Here is a 23,203-nt window from a genome sequence, read left to right on the forward strand (position 1 = left end):
CTTTAAAAAAGAAAAAGAAAAAAATCATAAACATTTTCTTTTTCACTAGAATCGTCCTCCATTTTGATGCACAGTCAATTTCAAATACATGAAAGTAATCATATGACTCATGACTTTAACTTGTGAATTGTACCTTTTTCATGAATTACCTTTACTAAATTAAAAGTCTTATTCTCGAGACGAATAGTTTTTTACATATGACATCCAAAACACCCAAGTACTACACGTCTACACCCTACGAATATGCTAGATGATTGACACGTCACCAACGACCATCTACCACACCCAGACGGACATGCATGTATCTTGATTCAACTACCCATCTACAACCAATACTTCACATGCAACCCAACCAACCACACTTGTAATCCCATCGACCACCTCCACTAACCTACCCAAAGTTGTTCAATATATGGATGAAATCGAAAAAACCAAAATCAAACCATATCGAATTCAAAAATTTTTATTCAGTTGGTTTTTTGGTTTGGTCGGGGACCAAATCAATTTCGGAATTTGGTTTATGGTTTGATTTACAAATTGTTGATTTTCAAACAAGACCAAATCATAAACTGAATCATACACGCGCACGCACACACACATATAAACAAAGGTTCATGAGATAAACTTTTTAACACGACCACGAGAACAAGGGCGGAGTTAGAGTACAAGAACGTAGGTTGGGAAAAAAATTAGAGATGAAGAGATAAATTTTTTGAGGACCTACGTATAAATATGGTGAGGACCTACCCTGACATCCTATTCCTGAAAATAAAGTAGAAAAGAAAAACTAAAGAAAATCTTTCGGTGACGTTATGAACAATTACCGTACGTGAGGAAGACGAAGATGTAGGCTTGCAACATGACAAAAAAGAGCTAGTGTGGTCAAAGTCAATTATTATTGATTTGATTTATTATTATTATTACTATTTTTCACTTTACACTTTAAATATCCAATTCTTTTCTGAGTATTTATATATGTTTTGAAAATTGCTACTTACTCTCTCTATAATATCATGAATATTAAGTTTAAATATTAAGTTTATGAACAAATGAGAATTAAAAGAATAATACTCGGTATTTGTTAGCCGCATACCAATTTTAAATTACAAACAAAATGATACTCGGTTAAATTCTAATCACCTAATACTCTTAACAAAAAAAATTGTTCATTTCACATACTACAAAATAATACTCATTGGCTTCCAAACTTTGTTCAAATAAATTATTTTATTAATTTTCAATAATCGTTTGTTGTAAGTAACTAAGTATCCAATTTGTTACCAAGCAAATCATTATTCATTTGATTCATACGACACAGATTATTATTTTTGAGGCTAGTTTCTTAATTTCGGGGCAACGAATCAGGTCTTGAACTTTTTTTTTTTTTTTTACATTTTCTGGGAGGACCTTAATAGTGGTAATGTATGCATTATTAACAATAGGCAACCACATTTGTACAGGACTCATGTTTATATGTTCGTATATGTGACCCAATAGTTCGTTCTGACCCATTTCATTATTTTCTCTGCCTCGACTAGGTCGTCAAGCAAAAGCCAAGGACCTAAGTAAGTCAGAATCCTAGATTTCATCACTGCACGAGAAGTTTAAAATTATGTATTACACTACACATGTTTAATTTCATTCAAATGTGAACACTTATAAAGGTTAGTATCGTAAAAAACATATCCAAAACCTGAAAGTTAACCTTTTATTCACATTTAAATGAATTTGTTCACTCCCATGATTCACAAATATACATATCAAGTTATATGTGGTTTACATAACAAATATTATTGTAACAATATGAACTTTTTTTAATGTTGTGCATGTGAATGAAGTCATTCACAAGTATTTAGTTCATAAATTGAAGTTTTACAAAAAGAAGATTTACTCTTGAACCTTAATTTGTAATATTAAATAAACACTAAAGTTTATAACAATTTATATCCTTTCAGTTAGCAATTTTTTGGAGGTAAACGAATATCATTAAAATTTCGCTTTCTAAATATGTTGGAGCAATTTAGCTAATACAAATTCTACTTAGTCTAATAATGGTTTGACTTGGTTTTGTTTGAGTAGAATTGGAATCGAACATAATTATCTTAGTAAATTTACTGTATGATTTAGAAAAAAAATAAAGAATCTTTGACTGATGGATGTGAAAGTATTAAATTGATTTCACATCAAAACTTAGTACAATCGCAAAAATGGCTCCTTTTCCGTGACCAACATATTCATTTAATGACATGTCACTATTAGTTCTTTTATATAGAACCTTTTTCATTAAGCAAATTTTCGGTGGTAAAAGAATCTCAATAAATTTTTCATCTGCTAAACATTTGAAGCAAATTTGCAAATAAACTTTCTAAGTAGTTTGAAATTGCTTTGGTTTGGTTTAAGTCGAATTCAAACTGAGCAAACTGATTGTATCTGGTTTGTTTTGTTCTAAATTATTTTGGTTCAATAAGATTTTTGGTTTGAACTTATAAAATGATCAAATCAAAGATACCAAATAGAAGAAATTCTAATTAAATCGTGGAACACCTGTAAGTCCCCACAACCCAAACAAATATATTAAACTTATCTCTTTAAAAGTCCAAAATATATATATCACATTCTTGTATTGTATATGAACATATCAAGTTATATGAACATATAATTTTGATATTAAAATCAAATCAAACTAGAATAATCGGGAGCACAACAAACCAAATACTATGATTTTGTTCGATTCCAATATGACTCAAACAAAACCTAACCATTTTCAAACTACATAAAATTTCTAAAAGGACATAAAGTTATAAACTTTAGTATTTTTTTTAGTGTTACAAGTTAATAGTTCACGAGAGAATTTTTTTTTTTTAAGTTCCACAAGAATTTCACTGACGGTGTTTGAGCATGAAAACATGTATTTAACTTTTTATGTTTAAACACTGTCAATCAAATTGTTAAATACCCGTTAATCCCCTATCAATTTTATTTTTTATTTTTGAAATAACTATATTCCAAATGCTCATTTTATTATTGTCGAACCGTCAGTGAAAAAACTAGAACCTGTGAGTCAAAGTCGTGGATCAAAGGATTATTTTGATGAAAATGAGTTTGACTAAATTAAACAAGTAGACACACGATCGAAAAATAATATCTTCGTGATTTAAAATACACTTTTTTTAATGATCGATGTAAAAGTATTAAATTGATTTCACACCAAAACTTAATACGATTGCAAAAATACACTTTTTCGTGACCCTACATTTTCTTTTTATGACATACCAATATACCATTATTATTTTCTTCATATTGTACATTTTTTATTAAGCAAACTTTAGGTGCAGAAACAATCCCATTGGTTGCTAAAGATTATGGTGCAAATTTGCTAATAAAAAGTTTAAACTGGTTTGGTTTGGTTTTGTTTAAGTTGAATTTGAACCTAACAAACTCATTGTATTTGGTTTGTTTTGTTCTTAATTCTTTTGGTTTGGTTTGATATTCGTTTTAAACTAGTAAAATGATCAAATCAAAGATACTGAATAGAAAAAATCGAAAAGTTGTAGTCAAATTCCTAGAACAAGTCATGACCGACTTTGGCATAGGCCAAAGCGGGCGATTGATTAATGTCAGTCTTTTTTCTAAGGGTCCCAAATTTTAAACTTTTATATGTAGGTATATATATATAGTCGACGCTCGTTTTTTTAGTAATTAAGTGCTGAATTTATTAAGTGTCTAAATGTATAAATAATGTTTGTATGTATTAAGTAAAAAATAGGTAATTGACGGTTATTTTTATTTATTAAGTAAAAAAAAAAAACATAAAATTTAACTAAATGCATTAAATTTTAATTATGAACTCTATTAAGTAAAAAGAGAATGTGGCCTTTCCATTAAACATTAAGAGCATTCACAATGGAGGCAGAACCATTCGTTCTCAGCTCGGCTCGTTCTTTGTTCAAGGACGAGCGCACACGGTTAGGTGTGGCTCGTCCCTAGCATTGTTCTCACGCGTTCGTCCCCCCAGAAACGAGTCGATGCCTTCGGGTTTTTTTTTTTTAAGTAACGGTTGTGTTTTAAATTTCAAAAAAATTTACACAAATGGCCTCTAAAACGGCTGATTTGATATTTATACGAATTTGACATTTTTGGTCCCTATTTATCATATATATATAACTCACACTCTTTTACACAAACCATTATCGTACAAACAATTTATCTATTAAAAAACACACACTCTTTTACACAAACATGACAAATAACATACCAAACATTACCGTTCACGCTGCAAAAATGGGGATGCAGAACCACATGCTTCAAAATGATGCAAACAGATCTGCAGTTAACAATGTCCTTGACAACTTGACTGCCAACAAAGCGACACTCGCAGCCGCAATTGAACGACTTGAAGCTGCAGAATATACTCGCAACGCCGTTGAAGTTGAGTACATTACTTATCTTTGGCAGCACATCGACTGACACACACAAGCTATTTTCCAGCTTACCGTAACTACTAACACGTTAAACCACACTATAGCCCACGCATTATACTGGCAAGGCGCTATCGGTGGTGGTCGTCTTGATGATTATCTGACCGACCCTGGGGAGGAGTACGCATCTCCGCAACCAGGCGACCGTGTCGGGTCTCCTGAACGCTATCGGTACATTCATCGCAATGACGGCAACAGTACTGTTGACTCGGACTACTCCGAGTGTTAGTCTTATGTATTATGTTAGTATTAAGTGGGTTTTATAGACCATGTGTTTATGTTTTTATTAATGTGTTTGTATTATGTAGTAATGTTTTTATTATACTGTATTGTATGTTATTTATTAATGAAATGTTTAAGTGTGTTTTTATTAAATTATTGAAGTTGTATAAGTTAGAGGGTTAAAAGTGTTCAATTAAATAGATGGTAAAATATTGGGTTGAAAATCTAAAGTTAAATAAATGGTGGGTCCTAGACTAGTTCTGGCATTGTAGATGTTTTGGGGAATTAGTCCTTGGTTAGTCCTTGGATGATGTGGACCTGATGTGGAGCTGACAGGGACTAGTCCTTGGAGAATGAGTGTCACCCACTGTGAATGCTCTAAGAAACCCACCAATCATAATAAAACTAAATCTTACAACTTAGCCCATAAAAACAACTCACTAACATATACGAGTATTTTGTTAATAACAAAAACTATTTCCGTTGTTTTTTGGCATATGAAGGAGAGTATTTCCTCGTTATTTCTTTAACTGAGAGCAAACAACTATATAATAAAATTCAAATTAATGGTTGAGCCAATTAATTACAAGCTAGATTTATGACTAGTAACGTATATTAATTATTAGGGGATGAGAATATAATACTGTTAGGTAGTTAAGCTTAGGTATAAAATATTCACATATTGTTTTTTTAATCTATAAAAATCAGGGGCTATGTGTTTTAATTAAAATTCAACAAATATTAAAAAATTAGTATGTGAGGGGTTCCACACCTAAGCTTAGGTGCCGGATAGTCTTATATTCACTTTTCTCTAAATATTATCTATATGTTTATATTGAGAAAGTTCTTTTTATTAAACTTTATTATCTCTTGATAATTTCTATCGTTTTTATCGATATAATATTTATCTTTGTTTATAAAAATGTTATATATAATTTAATTCTTTGTGTCTAGTATAGCAGTTTTTCTTTCTTGGCTTGTTTTAGGCCGGAAAAAGTGGTCACCGAATTAGTGATTTGGTCCAATTTGTCACATCACATTTAGCCATTAAAATCCTTCAACTCAATACTCTCCAATTTCTCCCAAACTTTACCAATTTGGTTGCGACCGATTCAAACTTCACCGGTTACCTCTCTCTCTCTCTCTCCTCGGTGAATTGCTTCACCGAATGGGTTGTGGCGGTGTTACCGACTCTGTAAAATCAACGGCGGTCCTTCACCGAGCCCCACTCCCTCCACGCGTAAGCCTATAAATCTTGTCATGTCTTTCTCCCCACAACCTATCGACAAAAATACTGAATTTTTTTTATTTTCTTTAAAAAATCTATAATTCAAGTTTCAAAGACCTTTTTAAAAATAAGTGATATAGGCATCACATTTTTGTATACGTATATTACGATTCAAGTTTCAAATGCATAATGATGTTTTAGATGATAAATATATCAAATCGATAGTATATCATTTTTTAATTTTTAAATAATGAAACCATTAGACAAAAAAAGTAGTATAACCTACTAGTCAAAGTATTATAAAGTTGAGTTTGACAAGATAAACGATAAACCACGCTGGAAAATTATTCATATCTTTTTTTTTTTAAATAAAAAAAGTACGTGTATGATTGGGTGTGAAACATGATTTCAACTTTTATAATTTTCTATATGACATGACAATAAACAGTAATTATTCATTGTATTATTATTATTATTACTATTTATAAAAGTTCTTTTATTATTATTAATTAAAATAATAACATTGCTAATTTTATGAATTCATCCAAAATTCATTTCTAATTCTGTGAATTAAAAATGAAACTGACACGTCAGCAGGATAACATGTCAAATGTTACTTCTTTTTACTAATAAACAAAAAATGCTTTCTAAAAAATAAATCTTTCGAAGGATATTACTAATTTCATAAAATTGAGTAAAGTTTATTTCCATTTTATGCATTTATTCCTTTTTAAATAATGAAACTATCAGACAAAAGAAAGTAGTATAACCTACTAGTCAAAGTACTCGTATTACATAACTGAGTGTGACAAGATAAACCACGCTGGAAAGTTCTTCATATCTTTTTTTTTTTAATAAAAAAAGTACATGTATCATGTATGGTTGGATGTGAAACATTTAAGTTGATTTCACACCAAATACTTTTATAATTTTCCATATGACGTGACATCTTACCGTGTCCCACACTTTCTTTTTATGACATGCCATTATTGGGTTCCTTTCATTCTTCCCCCCAATCTCTTCTATACAGTTGTTTCTATTCTATTTTTCCGTACAGATAATTATTTGGCTCACTTCTATATCTATATTTCTAAAAAAAAAATTAAAAAAAATCACTTCTCACTACTTTGGATGCTGTTGTAGCTTTTCTCTCTGTGTCCGTACATATTCTGATCATTTAAGTTTGCAGCTATTTTTACTGATTTTTGTATCTGGGTTTTCTTGAAAATGGAAGCTGCTGCACAATCACCACTTGTTGGTTCCGAAATTCATGGCTTTTATACTATGCAAGGTTTGATCTTTTTCATGATATATATATATATTGTTTTGTAATCTGGGTAATTTTTTTACTATCCAAGTCGATGACTTTTTACCTTGGAATCTTGGATAGTCTTATTTTGTGAAATATTTTAGTCTGGGTATATGAAAGTTTTATGTTAAATTAATTTATTTCTGGAAGTAGGAAGTTTTTAATTAAAAAAGTAGCCAACTTTCACTTTACCTTTATGATTAAATAGTGATTTTTTTGAGTCCTCTGACTAAAAAAAATGTATACCATTTTGGGTGATCTTTATTATTGGGTTCTGAAAGTGGGAATTCGTTTATTACTCTATTTAGAAAGTTTGATGATTTAGTTAATTTGACTAGAAAAAAGTAGTAGTAACATGGTTGCCAAGTTGAATTATGTGTACTTTGTAAGTAAGTTCACTTGAATATTTTAATGTACAAATAGGTATGAATCTGAAAAAAATAATCAGATATACAATCTCAGTTTAGCTTAATCTTAGGTGAGCTAATAACAGTACAGGGGAATGTTATATAAATAGTAAGGTATTTTCAATTATGTTTCGATATGGTAGGAGTACATTTTTCCCGTTCGATATGGTCATCGAAGATTCAATTGACGCGCTATCGTGGTCACTTTTGTTGCAATATATCAAATCAAACATATCTTTGAGCCAATATGGAATAAAAATGTATCTGTAATATATTGGAATAAAAATGAAAGTATGTTGACATTTTCAGTATGCAATAAGCCAATAACTATAAACTTGATACATGAACTTTTTTGTTGTTGTTGTGTGTGTGTGTTTTAAGAAGCTATGATATCAGATTAAAGTTAGGAAACAATAGTTTGTATAGTTTGTTGTAGCAGTTGTTTTCTTTTTTTAAAAAGCAATAGTTTGTTGTGAAAGTAAAACAACTATATTAAGCTATTGAATTACATGATGAGTAGCATACATATATTTTGCTTTGTATGCTTAAGGTTGTTCAAACTATTTTAATGTTAGTTATAGCTGAAGTGAGTCAGTCAATTGCTTACATATATCGTTATGTGTATTTCTTGTGGTCATATACAATTTTTTGTTTCTATATTAATGTTCGTATAACTGTACAGTTGATTCCTTTTAAGAACGTTTCTTTCTTCCATGAACAGATTTAGATGTGCCCACCATGTTTGAGGAAGCCAAAACAAGATGGCTCCGGCCAAATGAGATCCATGCGATGCTTTGTAACCATAAGTATTTCCCCATTCATGTGAAGCCGATGAATAAGCCAAAAAGTAATCTATACTTATCCTCTGTTTTGGATTTCTGAGGTTATGTTACTTTGTGATGATTGGCTCAAATTTTAATGTCGTGTAGCCTCGTCTCCCTAAATTCTGGAAATAGTTGTAATAGTTATGTTTATAGTTGACTATCACATTTTCATAAGGGTGTATTCCTTAATAACTTCAGCACTCGTAAAGGGCATATGACCGTTTATTGGTATCTAATATGTAAGCTTTCATGTAGGTGGCACCATCGTCCTATTTGACCGTAAGATGCTCAGAAATTTCCGAAGGGATGGCCATAATTGGAAAAAGAAGAATGATGGAAAAACTGTCAAAGAAGCTCATGAGCATTTGAAAGTAAGTATGTTTTGCTGCTTTATGCATGTAAAAAGCGATTTAAATTGTCAGTTTCTTTTCAATGTTACTGCTTGTTTCATTTGAAACTTACATGCTTGAGTTAGTTTCATGATTAGATGACCTTAAGTTCACTCTAAGTAACCTCCTTTATAGAATTGCCGAAAACACATAAAAAAAATTGTAATGATATCTGGAAACATCACGCAAAATGTTAGAGATCTGCACTATTGAAAAATTAATGCAAAAAAATTACCTGAAGATTAGACATTAAGAACATATTACGCATACAAATATGCAAAAAGTTGTCTTGTTAGATACAAAATGTTAATTTGTTTGGCAAGACTATTGAGTTTTCAAAATATACATGTGAAAACTAAAAAGATTGTCCTTTAATAAGTTTTTAATTCAATCTCATTAAGTTAAGTAATCAGCACATGTTTAATCTTTGTGAACTCTTATTTCTAAACCATGGAATATCAAAATCAAGTTTGCTATTAGTCACTGTTTTAAAAGATTAAGGTTTGTAAAATTTTGGTTTTTTGAATGTGAAGTTTGGCCAAACACCATTTGCTAACTGATTTCAATGAAATTTCAACAACGACAGCATTTAAAAGGTGCAGTTTTTTGTTTAGTGAGTTCTGTTACAATATAATTTGTCTACTCTGTAACACAGGTTGGTAACGACGAAAGGATTCATGTGTATTATGCACATGGTGATGGTGACTCAACCCTTGTTCGCAGATGTTACTGGCTTCTTGATAAGTATGCACCATTTGAAGATTTCATGGGTTATTATGAGCCCTTCTTTTTAAAATTTATGATTTTACCACTTTAAAAATTCTCCGTTTCCTTATTCATTTTTTATTTTATTAGATATTGCTTAATTTCTTCATACCTTGTTACAGGAAACTGGAACATATTGTTCTTGTTCATTATCGTGACACTCAGGAGGTTGGTCAATCATAAGAACTTCCTGTTTTAGACTTTTAGTAGATTACTTAAGCATATATCCAGTTCTTCTCATTATTACATGTCATTTTTTACTTACTGTCGTTTTTTACACATTATGCAGTTACAAGGCTCCCCGACTATTGAATCAAACTCTAGCTCAGACCTCCCCAATCCATATAATTTGTCAGAAGAAAATGATGGGGTTGATCAGAGTTATTATGCTGGTGTGTAAGTTTATTGAAAGGATACCAATAATTTTAAAATCATCAATTGTGTCTCAAGTATGATGATGGAAGTCATTATCGTTTTATTAATAATATGTATCATGGTGTTCAAAAAAGAAATCTTTTTTTGGTCAATATCATCTATATTTTTGAGTAACATGATTTAGGAGTGTATATGCAGTGTACATGTATTTTGGACGTCATTTGTCCTACCAGTTTCCTTTTGAGCATTTTTTTCACCAGTTGTCACCATTAAAGATATGTTTGATATGCATATCACAATATGACCCGTTTATTAGTAAAAATGCATAGAATTTGCCACCTTCACGTAGAGGAATTTTTGAAAGATTGTCCATTGATTTGGTTGTGCAGAGCCTCATGGGACTATAATAAATTATCAGATGAGACTTCATGAACTTAACACGCTTGAATGGGATGAGCTTGTGGTACCAGCTGACACCAACAAGTTAGTCATACCTGAAGGAGGTAGCGAACTTATTTTTAAAGAAGTAATATTTTAAATAGCTGAATTTGATTAATATATATGCGTCTTTGAGTGACAACTCATAAATTGCAGGAAACATATCATACTTTGATCAAGATGACCAATGTGAACTAAAAGGACTTGTAGATACTGTAAGTACTAGATACTGTATTACTCTCGGTTTGATTTTTGAAAAGATATATGTTTGTCGTCTCGTGCTTCTTGCCATTTTGTTATCTGTATATATTTAACACCCTCCATATTTTTATTGCAGATGTTACATGGAAATGGTACTAGCTTACAGAATAACTCTACCTTTGTGCATGAATTATCAACGGATCGTCAATCTGCAAATTTACAGTTGGACCCCGGGCTCCTAAATGGTAGCATTAGTGTTTTAGACAATGTGGGAAATGATGGTTTGAAGAATCAAGATAGTTTTGGAAGATGGATGAACTATGCCTTGACCGATTCTTCTGTGATAGTTGATCCAGCTCTGACCCCAGAGCCAACTGGTTATGATCATCAGTCACATTCCTTGGAGCAAATATTCACTATAACTGAAGTGTCGCCTTCATGGGCTTCATCAAGTGAAGATACAAAGGTGCTGTCCTTTTAACTATTAGATTCTTGAGACCTACTACTTTTCCGTTATGACCCTTGCTATAATGAGTATTGTCTTTGATTTGTACTTCGCTTTTGTTCCTAGTAGAAATTGCCACTGGCATTTTCAATCAATTTACTTACGGATGGGATGGTTTGGGTTATGGTTAATTCCCAATACAATTAAGTGTGTAAAACGAAAAATTAAAGCTAAAAGGGAAATGGGCCAAATGGGTTGAAAGTCATTATGTTTTATAACACATGTAACTCTTAAATAACTTTATTTAAGAAGTTAGATTATTGTGATAATGTTAGTTGTTGTAAACATATTTAATGGGTTAATTACTACAAGTTTTGCACATATATGTATAGGTGTTCTTGGCCAACATAATCTGTCTTCATCTGCAGTTCTGCACCCCTTTTTAACTGATTACCTGACCCACGTAGCCCACCTATTTCGCCACCTCTTGTATAAATCTTGTCTTGAGATTTGTATTCTAATTAATTAGTTATAGAGTCAACATTCGACTTTCCAATGAGGCCGACTTATTGTATCAAACTAATTTATAGGTACATCAAGCAGATACTCTTCGATGTTAAGAATGTAGATAATTAAGAACAAGTTGAAAATGATAGACTTTGTTGTTTTGACATGTTGACCTGTAATCACTTTGCTGCAGATCTTAGTTGTTGGAGTATTTCATCAAGAGAAGCTACGCTTGGCTAACTCCAACTTGTTTTGTGTCTGTGGAGATGTTTCTGTTCCTATTGAAGTCATCCAACCTGGTGTACTCCGGTGTCTTGTTTCTCCTCACAGCCCAGGAATAGTCAACCTTTTCATTAGTTTTGATGGCCAGAAACCTATAAGTCAGCTTATTGCATTCGAATACCGTGCTCCATCTGTGCAAACTGTAACAGTTTCTTCTGAAGAAAAGTCTGACTGGGAAGATTTCCAAGTTACAATGAGATTGGGGCATTTGCTATTTTCTACATCTAGGAGCCTTAATATCTTATCCAATAAAGTACCGCCAAAGACCCTAAAAGAAGCCAAAATATTTTCCCACAAAACCCGATCCATTGTTGATAGGTGGGATTTTCTGATAAGTTCAATCACAGGGAAAAAAATATCTTTCCCACAGGCCAAAAATAGCTTATTGGAGCTAACATTAGAGAACAGACTACTTGAATGGCTGTTGGAAAGAATACTAGAGGGAGGTAAGATCCCGGAACATGATGATGAAGGTCAAGGAGTAATTCATTTGTGTGCCATATTAGATTACACTTGGGCTATATTTCCATACTCATGGTCAGGCTTATCAATCGATTTTCGGGACAAATTTGGATGGACGGCTCTTCATTGGGCAGCTCATTTAGGGAGGTTAGTTTCTTAAATTAAATCAGACACCACCAAGAGAAGCAATTATGAATACAAAAACCATGTTTTAATGATAGCCACTGTTCTAAACATAGTAAAGCTAAAGGCTGTCTCCTTTTGGATTTAAAACACTCACTTGGTCTACCCCATTTTAGCTAACTAAATCTCCACTTTCAGGCAAAAGTTCGTCGCGTCTCTTCTATCTGCAGGGGCAAATCCAACTTTGGTGACTCACCCCACTTCAGAAAACCCTGGTGGCTGCACTCCTGCTGATCTGGCATCGAAGAGTGGTTACGAGGGGTTGGCTGCTTTTCTTGCAGAAAAAGCATTGTTAGCGCACTTTCAAGCAATGACGATAGCTGGAAATGTTAGTGGCTCATTGCAGTGCACTATCCCGACTGATGATGATTCTATCTCAAATGTTCCTGGGACTAATATCAGTGAAGAAGACCAATATTTAAAGGATACCCTGTCAGCTTATAGGCGAGCTGCTGATGCTGCTGCCCGTATACAGGCTGCATTTAGGGAGCAGTCATTTAAATTGAAGTCAAAAGCTGCGGAGTTTGACAATACAGAAGAGGAAGCACGATGTATAATAGCGGCTATGAGGATTCAGCATGCTTTTCGCAAGCATGAGACAAAGAAACAAATGAAAGCTGCTGTACATATACAACATAGGTTTCGTACTTGGAAAATAAGAAAAGATTTTCTGAATAAGCGACGTCAAGCAATAAAAATTCAAGTAAGATTCACCCAACCATTTTAGTTTGAAATTTGAAAATTTAATGGATGACATCATCATTTACCATTGGGTTGGTAACTTGGTATGCATTATGTTATATCTCTAACGGGTAAAATGGGTAAGGAAAACCTTAAAATGCAATCGGTCAAATGGGCCAAATCATTCGAACTGGTTAAATATCTCCAATTTGTATAAATATAACCTTCTAAGCTGTAAAAATATTCTTATCTTCATGATACAGGCATATTTCCGTGGTTTTCAAGTACGGAGGCAGTATAAGAAGATAGTATGGTCGGTAGGAGTGTTGGAGAAAGCAATTATTCGTTGGCGCCTTAAACGAAAAGGTTTTCGAGGTCTCCAAGTCGCCCCAAATAATGATGATGGGGAAGATGAGAAGGAAGGAAGCATTGCTGATGAAAGCTTCTTCCAGGCCAGTAGGAAGCAAGCCGAAGAGCGTGTGGAGAGATCAATTGTTCGGGTCCAAGCCATGTTTAGATCAAAAAGAGCTCAAGAAGAATATAGAAAGATGAAGCTCGCACTTAGCCAAGCATCGGTATGTATCATTAATCTAGACTGTAACAGCTTTTACACTAATTATTTTGTAAATCATAATCCACAAACTTAAGTATTTATGAAGACTTAAAAATAGTATACAACTTTTTTGGAAGGAAATTATTTGCACAATAGCCATATATCCAACCCAAACCGGTGCATTCCAACCACCCAACACGTGTTAACTCGCTCAAATTATTACCTCTAGTGTTCCTAGTCATGTAATTTTAGAGTGATCAACCATTTCTTGATTTATCAGTCACTTTTCATTTTTTCCACCAAAAAGCCAAAATATTACAGACTCCAAGAATGAGTGGTTGTGGAACTAATTATACTGATATAAAGGCAAAAAGAAAAAAAAAAAAAAAAGAAATTGTTATTGTCCAAAGTTGTTCACTGTTACAATTTATATTGTTCCTTTAGCATTTTCTTGGTTTGTTTGTAAACAAAAGGCAAGGACCATGGTCTTGAAAAAGAGCAATCGCTTGTTTTTTGTTAAAACTGTTCATTCTTGCCAAGTTTGGTGGTGTCTAGTTTGCATTATCATGCTTTGTTGTAACAATCATATCTGGAGAAGTCCTCAAGTTTGACAAAGCTGTAGCGTTTATTTTCAGATCAGAGAGCAAAATTAATATAAAATTTCATGGTGTTTTGCAGCTGGAGTATGGAGAGCTTGATAATCCTGCTACAAACATGGAACGATAGAAGTCATAATGCTCTGATATGACATGATCGTGTTTCAGACAGTTGTAAATCTTGTAAATGCCTAGATTAAGGTAGGTATTTTCAGATTTCAACTATTGGTTTTATCGACTTTTTAGTGGAACCAGTAGTTACTAATCTGAAAGAGGGATTCATATTAGTGTGAATGGGAGATTGTAATTGGAAGTCTGAAAATGGCCATTAAACTAGCTGTCCTTGTAATCATATACATGGACATAAATGGCAAGATTGTAACCATATTTGGTCTCTTAGCTTCAAGCCGAGTTCAAATAAACATCTACGTTTACCTCGGGCAAGAGAGTAAGTGTCGGCTGAAGAACAATATCCAGTTCAGGGAAGGACCTGTATGTATTTATGCATGTTATATGAAGTATTACAAGTTTTTAGCAGAATTGTATTTACACGTTCATCTTGGTTATCTCGGTATTGGGCATCCCTTTCCGTAATTTTGATATCCCTAGAAAAATAACGATCAAAAGAACTAATCTTAACCATACACTAAGTTGGATCATTGCTTGGGTGTTTTTTTCACTTTTGCTCAAAAGAGGGTCAAGAAACTATTAAATAATTCCATTCTCAATCCATGCTAAGAGCAATTTGCCATTGGCGATGCTGCGTTCGGCGTGGATTGCTCCTCCCACCCTGCCTGTTTTGACGCCAACAAATGTTCGGTGTTATGTGAATTCTATTAAATCTTTCCTAATCTTAGCCTTTATTATTTTGTGATTATTAGGCTAATTCTTATAGCTGATTTATCATTCCCCCTTTAAGAGAATATATTTACTATCCCACAGTGACCATGGGAGTCTACTTATCTTGGTAGAGTTCTTACATTTGATACACACAATGACGCAAAAGTTTAAGCACTCGGTTATATACGATGTAAACCTATTACACTATGTTAGGTATAGGAGCTGCCGATTTAAGCTAAAAACGATCATCATTATAGCTGGAATTTTATACAATTAAACCACAACAAATCCATTTCTTCCGTATGTAAAAGAAAAGGATGCTCATTCCATGATAGTTTCATAGGGGTGTGCTGTTCTGGATTAGCAAAGATGTTTATGGCATGTTGAATGAGCATAACCTCTGTTGGACCTATTAAAGCATTGCTACTTGAAAAAATAATGCTGCAAGATTGCAATAAAACCAAACAGAAAAAACTCGCAATATAAAGCAGATTACAATATATTATCGGAGTAATCAAAACAACCTCAAGATAAGCATTTAGTTGGACTTCTTTAATGTGAACCAGCTATTCTCGACTTACTTGAACTTTCGTTATACTGCTATTGGTTTGCGTTCATCTACATTGACCTGAGTGGAGAACACAATTATGATTTCAGTTATCAAAATGATTCATTGATAGATGTATTATTAGACAATTAATTTCATATACCTTAGTAACTGTATATCTGTATAACATTTATATAATTGGGTTATTTTGGGTGGTCTCAAAATGGGTTACTTTGGGTGGTCTCACATCGAAATGGGTTATTTTGGGTGGTCTCACATCGAAACAACACGTTCAAAGCAGATAGGAACTAGAATCCCAACTTTAAAATATTCCTCACTCCGTCCCAATATTTTGTCCATCTTCCTTTTTGGTTTGTCCCAAAATTATTGTCCCCACTAAATATAGATATGTATTAATAACCCAGTTTCTTACTATATCCTTGTGTTGAAATTAGATTTATGTAACTTAAAGAAAATATTAATTAATAGATCAAGGGTAAAAATGTCATTCCATTGAAAAAGTAGCATAATCAATGTAGTAATTAATAATTTTCTTAAACGGTGTATTTTTGTCTACTGGACAATTATTTTGAGACGGAAGGAGTATAACATATAGTGTCAAAATATGTGAACTAATAAACACACTATCATGTTTAGTCTTGTAAAATGCAAGTGATTCTCAATTTGACCGATTTGGAATGGTATCCAAGATTAGATATTCACCTGGGCTGATTTAAAAAGCTCATCCAGGACTTCAGATAGGGTGGGATGTGCATGAACTGCAAACTTTATGTCCTGCAAAAATTTATGTAGCGCGGTAAAAAAATGCAAAGTTACTTCAACTTATCCATCAACTCATGTTAGAGGTTCAAATAGCAACGTATTTACTCATGAAAGGATCAAATTAGGTTATGTTTTACCCTAAGAGGTCAAATTGGTAAAATAAAAAAAAAAGATAAAAGGCAACTGTCGAAACAAATCCAAAATTGCAAAAAAGGTACTAGTAATGGATACTAACTCCTAAATTGCTCAGTTAACAAATGCACACTTATATGTCATGATATAGTATTGTCAATTCTGTTGAATATGACAAAATAAAATAAAATGTGTCTAGTCAAATATGTCCATTACCCATTAGCCGACCAGTTCAATTCACTAGAAATTATATAAAATTGTGACTTCTCTTGTTATGAAAGAAAATCAATATCCCCACTCAACAAGCCAACAAACACACCTGAATACGAGTTCCTAATGCCATGGCATTTGATGCTTCATGGATAAGATCAGCAGCATGCAGCCCCAAGATGTGCACCCCAAGAATCTCCCCAGTATCGGGTCTATATATCAACTGCAAAATTAGAAAGCAAAAGCAATCAGATAACATGTACCTCTCATCTAAACTAGTGTTTCTGGTATATATATATAGTTATTTTGAGAACCTTTTTTTTTGCGAGAACTTTTGAGAACTTTTCAAATCAAGCCCAACCGATGATTGTTCTTTACATGACAATTGTTTTTTAACTGTTTTCTGAATAACTTATGTGTAATTTTGAAGTTTATAATTGTGTGGAGGCATGGATTATCATCCGTTATACAATTATGTGGAGATTTGGATTCTTGATCACATGTGCACAAATATTGCTATGATCTTATGTATGCAAGTCGATCACATGTAATCATAGTAATATTCGTGCACATGTGATCAAGAATCCAAATCACCACATAATTGTATAACGGATGATAATCCATGCCTCCACACAATTATAAACTTCAAAATTACACATAAGTTATTCAGAAAACAATAAAAAAACAACTTTCATGCAGAGAATAATCATCGGGTGGGCTTGATTTGAAAAGTTCTCGCAAAAAAAGGGTTCTCAAAATAACTTTTCACTATATATATATATATATTTGGAGAGTCAGAAAAAGGGGGGGGGGGGGGTATTAGAGGGCACCCTGTCTCCGGAACCATATTGGATCCTCATCATGACCTCTCCATAAGGTTTTTAATGCCGTTGAAATACCTTCACTTAATACCCATATGATTTGGGCATCCTCGTGATTTGAGTCAAACCACGTAATATTGGAGACCAGGTCAGATTGGATTCGTCAGAGACACTTTTTCTCCACAATTTTTATTTATATATTGATACTTGGATGATGGTTGTGTTGTTTTTCATTGCATGAATCTACAAAAGTTGTACGTATTACATATAAAGTAGAAGTTGGGAAAAAGACCTTCGCAAGACCCTCTCCTTCATTTTCTGCCAATGCTTTTGTGTTGGCCTTAAAACTTGTCTTTGCAACACTTATCTTGAACTTTTCCTTTTTGGCTTTCTCCTTCGCTTGAGGCTACAAAATTCAAATTTCATAAACTCATAGATCTGATCATAAATTTTGTGTAACAATCTTAATGAGCAAATAGTTAGGCTTAGCACAAAAACACTACCAAACAAGTAATTAATAATACGTTGCCCTAGCCACATTGTTATGTGTGAGATAAGTTCATAATCTTGCAAGTGGATGATTCAGATTTAAAATTTACCTCGGTCAACCCCACCATGCTGATTTCAGGATGGGTGAAGCAAGCTGCTGGGACACTTAAATGATTGAGAACATGATCTTTTCCACTAACTTGTTCCACAACTAATTCAAGCAATTCATATTGAAGTAAGTTGGTATATATGAAGCATAATCAACATAACAAAGGTACTATATCCAGGTAGTAAAATGGATGGTTGGGCGAGCGGGTTGATTAGTTAAAAGGAGTAATACATTATATGGGTCAAAACAGGTCAGTTCAGGTCAGGTCTACCCACAGACCCCATTTTTTCAGTTTTCTAAAAAAAAACTGTTTATGATTAATGAGCCAAACGTAATTACAAAAATAATTTTCACAATGGCTAATTAAGTGATCTAAGAAGTTTTATAGAATTGAATACATTTTGGATAATTTTTACATTGAACTTGTATTATTGATTCAACCTTTTTCTTTTGTAGTTAAATCCTTTAGCTTAATCTTTTTTACCTATTGGAACCATTTGACCGTTTTAAAAAACAGAATCTAGATTGATCTGTCTACAGGTAAATGACTAGTCTAGTGCTATCACTCACCTGAGATTCCTTGTGCACTAGCAGCATGAGCAAGCATCAGTTTTCCATTTGCATCACCAATGCAATACAAGTGAGGAACCTAATAAAAATATTTATTATTTGTTTTTCAGAAAATAATCAGACAGATGTGGCATGAATATAAGCTTATAATGGTATGTGAAACAAACCATTTTCCCCTTCGCGTCAATAACTCTCATGCGGTCATCCACAGGAACAAAACCCCGTTGAGTCTCAACATTTACCTGGAGAAAATCCATTATACAACTAAATCATACATCCAATGATATATTATTTTCTTTGTTAACACATTAAAAGTAAGTAACATACATTTTCCAGCCCAAGACCTTTTGTAAATGGAGCTCTTCCAGTAGCAATAAGTGCTGCATCTACCTAAACAATTGGCAAAACATGCATGACAGGTGAATATCTCAGATTTGACTAGAAGCATATAAATGTATAACCAGAAAGCAGCTACCGTCATGTTTTCTGTAAATTTGTCTTATAACCAGAAAGCAGGTTCCCAGTCATATGAGAAGAAGAGGTGGCAATTTAAACCCATTTTCCGAAAAATCATCAATATAGGTTTATAGCTTAAAGCTAGCAGAAAGTCCGCTTAAAGCATGTTAATAAGTTTATAGCTTAAAGCTAGCAGAAATGAATGACTGTCCGCTTTCACTCGTTACCCATCCTACCTGACCCGTCCATTTTGCCATCTATAAATTTTTCTGTAGGACTTCTTATTATTTCAGTTTATTTTTACCTTCAGATCATCAAGAGTAATACATAACACAGGCCGATCCTATATGAAGTATCACTGTGTAATCATTTTCTACACAATATGTTCAGTTATGTATTTAAAAGATGGGTTCCTTCTCTTGAATCTACAAACAGAAGCTACAAACAATGCATGTAAAATCATGGTAAGATTTTACAAGGACCAGTCAACATGTCACCATTGACTGTCTTACTTAATTAGTCAATTCACAGGGATCCAGATATAGCCATCAATAGTGAAGGTCTATCAATAGTAAAGGTCATTTGTCTTCAAGTCTTGACTTCTTGTAAGTAAAGGTGGCTAGGCAGGCCTACTAGCAAAAGCCTGAGGTCCCAAGTCTAAATCCCAGGAGCAAAAAATTTAGACCACCTTATGGCCACAAAGGTCCACAAGCGACCACTAAGGAGTAAGGACTACTCACAAAGTAAGGGGTCGCCCTTGTATCAGTCGGCTCACAAAGCGGGTGTCAGATACCTAGGTTAACCAGAAAAAAAAAATCCCTAAAATGCATCTACAGCAAGTACCTGCTTCTTAAATAACCATCTTTTAATGCTAACTTCATTACCTCTAATGTCTCCTTTAGCTCTTTCGTCTTGGCATCAATAAGTTCAATAATGACCGGTTTTCCGTCCTTTGCTGGGGTGATCTGTTAATATAGTGAGAAAAATCAGTGTAACAATACATATATTCACTTGAATGAGTTAAGGAAACAGAATCTACCTTGCTAGCAAATACTCCGGTATGATAATCTATTTTTCTCGGATTTATAAGAACCCTTTGAGCTAACTTACTAATTTCAGGATCAAATCCAGGCATAAGCTGATCCAGAGCTTCAATAAATGTGACCTATATGCATATGCAATCATGAAAAGTTTTGGTGACTAAAAGAGATCACTGAAAACATAACTTATCTTCCTATAAAACATGTTAATAAGTTTATAGCTTAAAGCTAGCAGAAAGTCCGGCCCACCTCACTACCAAGTGCTGTGTACACATCACTGAATTCAAGGCCAATATAGCCGCTTCCTACAATGGCTATCCATTCAGGAACAAACTCCAATTTTAGAGCATGATCACTGGTAACAACAGTCTTCCCTGAAGATGGTTAAAAGCTGTCGGAAATTATAAAACCATAAAAGGGGAAACTCTATAGATAGTTTGTTGTTCAATGCCTAAATGCAAATATAAGTATACCATCAACTTCAATCCCTTTAGGAACAAAAGGGACTGATCCAGTAGCAATTATTATATCTTTTGCAGTTATCATGTTATCCAGTCCATATTTCACCTTTTGAGGACCCTGATCATAAGTTCAATGACATTATAATATGTGAGACGACTAAATAAAAAGAAAAGGCACGGAAAGTTCCATGCAGATAGATGCATGTAAAAATGTCAGAACTACATGGCTTATTAGAATAGGTCATTGCTCTATAGGCATCATATGAAGCCAAAAAGAGAAATGGCTTACCACTATTGAACCAAAACCTGTCAATATGTCTACACCAAGCGCTGTCAGTGAATTGGTCAAATTGTTGCGAATTTTTGAAGCAAGATTACTTGCATGGTCAGCTACTGCCTGTCTGTCATAACCAGCTCCCGCAACCTAGTAAACTTGAAAAGGGCCAAAACATATGTTTAAATGGGTCTCACACTCCTATGTTGGCCTTTAAAAATAGGGGTTTTGTCCTAAAATAACCACTTACCTTTTCAAATGTTCTTCTAGACCATAGTACAAATTTATTTCCTTCTAGACCATTAAAAGTTACAAAGGTGTCCCATTTTCACCAACCTACAAGCGGAATGTTGCGATATAGGTCCCAAATTTGATGACATTTGATCGTCGATTCCTCAGAACTTTTATCGCAGGTTCCTTGAGGTGTGTAGGTCTCCTGAATATGGTTTTGTCATTGGAAAATGTTCATAAAACAAAGTCATGACTCGACTTGAAACTGATAGGTGTGAGATGTTTTTCAATGGGCACACTTTCCAGTGACCTACACATTTTTATGAGACCCACATGTCTCGAGGGATCTGGAATAAGACTTTGAGAAATCGATGACCACATATTTTCAAATCTGCAACCTATATAGCAAGAATTCTGCTGTGAGATGATGGTTTTAACAGCTTGAAAAAGGAAATAAAATGGTACAATGGCGTAGAAGGGATATCTGAAGATGTAAAAGTTAGTATTATTTAAGGTCATAAACCCATAAATCAGAGAAAAAGGGGATTTGAGGATATTATATCACCTGTATTCCTAAAGCTTTCATGTGATGCTCATCTTGGAGTTCTCTCATGCGGCCACTAACAGCGAGAAGAGCTTTAGAAGGAACACAGCCTCTGTTTACACATGTTCCACCTATCACATCACCTTCGATGATAGCTGTTTTTAGACCCTGTCAAGTAGTTTATGTGATAAGGAAAACCTTTTCTATCTTGCACCTCTATCAGGAAAAGGCTGGAAACAGCAATAAAATGAACAAGAAAGATGGAGAATAATGTTACTATCCTCATGTGTAGCTACAGGTGCATAACCATGTGACTAAAAGTGTGGAGTATTAGATTAGCATAACCATGTGACTAAAAGGTAAGTTATTATTCTCTTGCTCGAAGATGGTAGTGATGTTAGTAACTTTGAGCAAGAGAAATAAAGATGTTGCTACAGCAACACCAAAGTGCAGGAGTCTGAGGATACCCGAGTGCTAATATAATTTGACCTCATAATTGTAAAATCTACATCTAGATCAACAAACCTCTGTATTGCAGCAATGTACTAGCTCGATCACCACACTGATTAACTGAACCTATGAACCGGGTAAGTCTTGACTGTTATCTTTTTCTGCAGGTTTATACTTTCTTCTTGTCATTGTTGTTGTATGTTTGTATGATCAATAATCAATTTGCGATAACTGTTTTCCTAACACTTACTCCATATGTAAGGTATCATTTACTTTATGTTTTAGTCCTCATATGCATCTTTAAAGTGAATCAAGTTGTAGCTATCCATAGGTATATATTATATACATACACTTTTCACAATTTAATCATCAAATCAATTTTATTTTCACCAACTAACTAAACAATTTATTTTCAAAATTGTTTCAATATCATAATAAAAACCCTAAAAGGGACAAATAAAATGCCACTACTATACAAATATAGATATAGATAGATATACAAACATAAAGTAGTAACCTTTTCAACAGCATGCAATGCAGCACCATGACCACCAACACCCGCACCAATTATCACCAGATCATAATCAAACGACGTCGTTTTAGTCGTAGGACTGCCGTTCCCATTTGTCGAAGCAGCAGCTGCTGCTAATACATGATGATGATGATGATTCTTTTTGGATACATTACTAATAAGTATTCTGTTTTTTAACTGAGGGGTAAAACGTAAAAGGTCTCGCCTGGGACCGCAGAAACCGGACGACACGGCCGGAGACGACGAAAGGCTGATCGGTGAGTCGAAAAATGAGGGTGGAGTTGTAGAGATCAGTAATAAGGAGTGCATTTTTCTTTTCTGGTTGGTTCGGAATGTGATAAGAAAGGTACAAATGGAGGGAGACCGTTA

General features: G+C 33.7%; 2 protein-coding genes across 2 annotated transcripts; one reads left to right on the forward strand and one right to left on the reverse strand.

Annotated features, from left to right (window-relative positions):
* The first annotated feature begins 7,018 nt into the window (after window positions 1-7,018).
* LOC122611180 (calmodulin-binding transcription activator 5-like) lies at window positions 7,019-14,882 on the forward strand. Its single transcript, XM_043784157.1, has 13 exons — window positions 7,019-7,219; window positions 8,366-8,491; window positions 8,724-8,839; window positions 9,513-9,601; window positions 9,745-9,790; window positions 9,912-10,014; window positions 10,387-10,500; window positions 10,592-10,650; window positions 10,773-11,102; window positions 11,782-12,479; window positions 12,654-13,218; window positions 13,460-13,771; window positions 14,428-14,882. Exons 1-13 carry the CDS (start codon window positions 7,156-7,158, stop codon window positions 14,473-14,475), a joined length of 2,670 nt encoding a protein of 889 aa, XP_043640092.1. The 5' UTR covers window positions 7,019-7,155; the 3' UTR covers window positions 14,476-14,882.
* Window positions 14,883-15,458: 576 nt separating this feature from the next.
* LOC122578403 (dihydrolipoyl dehydrogenase 1, chloroplastic-like) lies at window positions 15,459-23,203 on the reverse strand. The gene is made up of 15 exons (XM_043750359.1): window positions 22,820-23,203; window positions 21,874-22,020; window positions 21,093-21,227; window positions 20,816-20,921; window positions 20,592-20,716; window positions 20,342-20,467; window positions 20,187-20,267; window positions 19,174-19,236; window positions 19,014-19,088; window positions 18,847-18,925; window positions 18,278-18,378; window positions 17,971-18,084; window positions 16,967-17,080; window positions 16,456-16,527; window positions 15,459-15,813 (listed from the first exon to the last, which is right to left on the reverse strand). Exons 1-15 carry the CDS (start codon window positions 23,141-23,143, stop codon window positions 15,778-15,780), a joined length of 1,698 nt encoding a protein of 565 aa, XP_043606294.1. The 5' UTR covers window positions 23,144-23,203; the 3' UTR covers window positions 15,459-15,777.

The sequence above is a fragment of the Erigeron canadensis genome, chromosome 8 (genome assembly GCF_010389155.1).
Source record: "Erigeron canadensis isolate Cc75 chromosome 8, C_canadensis_v1, whole genome shotgun sequence".
Taxonomy (NCBI): Eukaryota; Viridiplantae; Streptophyta; class Magnoliopsida; order Asterales; family Asteraceae; genus Erigeron; species Erigeron canadensis.